The sequence below is a fragment of the Homarus americanus genome, unplaced genomic scaffold (assembly GCF_018991925.1).
Source record: "Homarus americanus isolate GMGI-L3 unplaced genomic scaffold, GMGI_Hamer_2.0 scaffold44685, whole genome shotgun sequence".
Taxonomy (NCBI): Eukaryota; Metazoa; Arthropoda; class Malacostraca; order Decapoda; family Nephropidae; genus Homarus; species Homarus americanus.
Window position 1 is genome coordinate 5,706 of NW_024716932.1, and position 4,319 is coordinate 10,024.

At 45.5% G+C, this 4,319-nt stretch overlaps 1 protein-coding gene across 1 annotated transcript; it reads right to left on the reverse strand.

Moving 5' to 3' along the window:
- Positions 1-3,188: 3,188 nt before the first annotated feature.
- On the reverse strand, positions 3,189-3,980 carry LOC121858544 (protein snwA-like). Its single transcript, XM_042355034.1, has 3 exons — positions 3,876-3,980; positions 3,468-3,676; positions 3,189-3,315 (listed from the first exon to the last, which is right to left on the reverse strand). The coding sequence occupies exons 1-3, from the start codon at positions 3,978-3,980 to the stop codon at positions 3,189-3,191; spliced, it is 441 nt and encodes a 146-aa protein (XP_042210968.1).
- Between the last annotated feature and the right edge of the window lie 339 nt (positions 3,981-4,319).

Here is a 4,319-nt window from a genome sequence, read left to right on the forward strand (position 1 = left end):
CTCTGTCTGTCTGTCTGTCTGTCTCTCACACACACACACACACACACACACACACACACACACACTCAGCCCCCGACTATACAACCCTACAGAATCTATTGAACAGTCTCCAAAAACTGGGCCAACAACCACGTCACCATCAACCATGCAGACCGTTATGCACACCATCCTCTCCCCAGACGCTGTCCACCCCTTCCGTTGCAGGTCCCAACACACTCCAGGTTGTGGATTCCACTAAGCTCCTCGACGTCACTACATATAACAAACTGAATTGAAAAACACACGTCAGTACAATTGTCAAATCCTCAGTTTCCGTCTCCACCTCCTCAGCCGACTCAAGTCCTCCAGGTTCCTGCCCCAAGCTCCTCAGTGTTTACTCAACATTCATAATTCCCAAGCTCACCTATGCCTCCTGCCTGGTCTTCCTTCCTAAATGCCACTCCGTAAACACCCAGAAAATGTGCAAAGAGGGCACAGATTATTCTCCTTCCTACTCCACATATAAAACTCAACACATAGCCCTTTCGGCTCTCTCGCCATCACCGACCTCATCTGCAAATTTGGTGAAGCTTTACACCATCCTCGACACCGGCTCCAACTACCACCTGAGATCCCTCGTCCGAAATTACTGTTTGACACCACAGCCGCATCCAGTCCATACGAGCACCAATTGATCGCTATAAGAACCCCAGTCCCAACCATTGTAAAGATTATCACTAACATGATAAACGAGTATTCCTCAGTTAATCTTACATTTTTGCACTGTTACTATATTGAAATGCCTGTAGTTTAACCTTCTCCCACTTGGTCATTATATATCATATTTGTATCACTTATATTTACTTGTATATTATTTGTAAATCAATAGACCCATTCCCCATTATGTAAACTGTATATTTTAGCCTTCCAGCTGCCATATCTTTCAATAAACCGTTAATTATTTATTATTATTATTATTGTTTTATTATTATTATTATTAATATTAACACTAATAAACACACACACACACACACACACACACACACACACACACACACACACACACACACACACACACACACACACACACACACACACACACACACACACACACACACACACACACACACACACACACACACACACACACACACACACACACACACACACACACACACACACACCATAAAATGTAATTTGTGTTTGGCATCAAGTTATATTCCCTCAACAAATTCATAACACAGTCCATTTTTAATGACACTAAAATCCTCGCGTCCTGAGGCGGTGCTCACAACTGTCTGGCTTTTACCAACAAAAAATATAATAATTTCACAATCAATTTTTAAAATAACGTCAACAAAATATTAAAATTTTGCTCCGATAAAAAGATTGGGTGTTTTTGTTTGATTTTATTGTGCGTGTGTGTGTAAATAATAATATATAATAATAATAATAAACGTTTTATTAATAGAGTTACAGCCGGTGGCTTGAAATATACAGACTTACATTTGGTTTAGACATAATGATATGTGTATGTGTGTGTTAATAATAAGAATAATAATAATAATAATAATAATAATAATAATAATAATAATAATTAACGGTTTATTGAAAGAGCTTAGCAGCCAGAAGGCTGAAAATATACAGTTACATAATTGGAATGGGTTTTGATTTACAAATAATATACAAGTAACATATGACACAAATAAGATATATAATAACTAGATGGGGAAAAGCTCAAACTACAGGGCATTTCAACATAGTGACAGTAAGAAGTAGTATTTACTGGGAGTGAATACACTGGTTTATTACAAGTTATTGATAATTTTTTACAATGGTTGGGACTGGGCTGTTCTTATAGCGATCAGGTAGTGCTCGTATGGGCTGGATGCGGTTGTGGTGTCGAACAGCAATTCTCGGGCTAGGATCTCAGGGTAGTAGGAGCGGTGTCGAGGATGGTGCGGAAGTTTCTTACCAAATTTGCAGATGAGGTCGTGGTGATGGTCAGTGAAGTCGAAAAGTCAGTGTGTTGAGCGCTTCTTGATATGTGGAGTAGAAGGGAGAGAATATCTTTCATGCCCTATTTTCACTTTTTCTGGTGTGTTGAGTGGCATTTAGGAAGGAAGACCAGGGAGGCAGAGGTGAGCTTGGGAAGTATGAATGTTGAGAAAACACTGAGGAGCTCTGGGGCAACATCTCCAGGGACTTGAGTCGGCGGAGGAGGTGGAGACGGAACTGAGGATTTGACAACTTCACTGACGTGTGGTTTCCAATTTAGTTTGTTGTCTATGCTGACGCCGAGGAGCTGGAATCTACAACCTGGAGTGTGAGTGTGTGTGTGTGTGTGTGTGTGTGTGTGTGTGTGTTGTCAATTGATTTCTTTGTGTTAAAATAAGGTAGGATTTACTCCTGTATGGAGTACAATGATGATGACGGTAATAACGATGATGATGACGGAAATAATGCTGATGACGACGGTGATAATGATGGTGATGATGGTAATAATGATGATGATGATGGTAATAATGATGATGACGACGATGATAATGATGGTGATGACGGTAATAATGATGATGATGATGGTAATAATGATGATGATGATGGTAATAATGATGATGACGACGGTGATAATGATGGTGATGACGGTAATAATGATGATGATGATGGTAATAATGATGATGATGATGGTAATAATGATGATGACGACGGTGATAATGATGGTGATGACGGTAATAATGATGATGATGATGGTAATAATGATGATGATGATGGTAATAATGATGATGACGACGGTGATAATGATGGTGATGACGGTAATAATGATGGTGATGACGGTGGGTGGGTCGCTGGGCGGGTGGGTCGCTGGGCAGGCGGGTCATGGGCAGGCGGGTCATGGGCGGGTGGGTCGCTGGGCAGGTGGAGTCGCTGGGCAGGTGGGTCTCGCTGGAGTGGGTGGAGTCTCTAGGTGGGTGAGGCGGGTGGGTGGGTCGCGCTGGGTAGGCGGGCCGCTGGGTGGGTGGGTCGCTAGTGGAGGAGGTCACTGGGTGGGTGGGTCGCTAGGCGGGTGGAGTCGCTGGGCGGGTGGGTCGCTGGGCGGGTGGGTCGCTGGGTGGGTAGGTGGGTCGCTGGGTGGGTGGGTGGGTCGCTGGCTGGCTTAAGGCTACACTATATGTGATTGGCAAAATACATAAACAATCACGGGTTTTATGTCATATCCAGTCACGGCTGTCAGCCTCATTCTGCTGACTGTCACGGCTGTAAGCCTCATTCTGCTGACTGTCACGGCTGTCAGCCTCATCCTGCTGACTCTCACGGCTGTCAGCCCCATCCTCCTGACTGTAATGTCACGGCTGTCAGTTTCATCCTGATGACTGTCACGGCTGTCAATTTCGTCCTCCTGACTGTCAGCCTCATCCTGCTGACTGTAACGACACGGCTGTCAGTTTCATCCAGCTGACTGTCACGGCTGTCAATTTCGTCCTCCTGACTGTAAAACATCCAGTTTCATCCAGCGGCTGTCACGGCTGTCAGTTTCATCCAGCTGACTATCACGGCTGTCAGTTTCCGTAATCCTGACTGTAACTTCACGGCTATCGTTCGCCTCGAAGCTGTCACGGCTGTCAGCCTCATTCACCTTGACTGTCACGGCTGTAGCCTCATTCTGCTGACTGTCACGGCTGTCAGCCTCATCAACTGACTGTCACGGCTGTCAATTTCCGTCCTCCTGACTGTCACGGCTATCGGTTTCATCAACTGATGACTGTCACGGCTGACAGTCTCATGCTGATAACTGTAACGTCCCGGCTGTCAGTTTCATCAGCTGACTGTCACGGTTGTCCAGTTTCATCCAGCTGACTATCACGGCTGTCAGTTTCGTAATCCTGACTGTAACCTACGGCTGTGGATTTCGCCCTCTGACTGTCACGGCTGACAGTCTCATCCTGATATGTAACGTCACGGCTGTCAGTTTCATCCAGCTGACTGTCGGCTGTCAGTTTCATCAGCGGCTATCACGGCTGTCAGTTTCGTAATCCTGACGCTGTAACTTCACGGCTGTCAGTTTCACCCTCCTGACTGTCACGGCTGTGGCCTCGTTCTTGACTGTCACGGCTGTAAGCCTCATTCTGCTGACTGTCACGGCTGTCAGCCTCATCCAGCTGACTGTCACGGCTGTCAATTTCGTCCTCCTGACTGTCACGGCTGTCAGTTTCATCCAGCTGACTGTCACGGCTGACAGTCTCATGCTGACAACACGTCGGCTGTCGGTTTCATCCAGCTGACTGTCACGGCTGTCAGTTTCATCCAGCTGACTATCACGGCTGTCAGTTTCGTAATCCTGA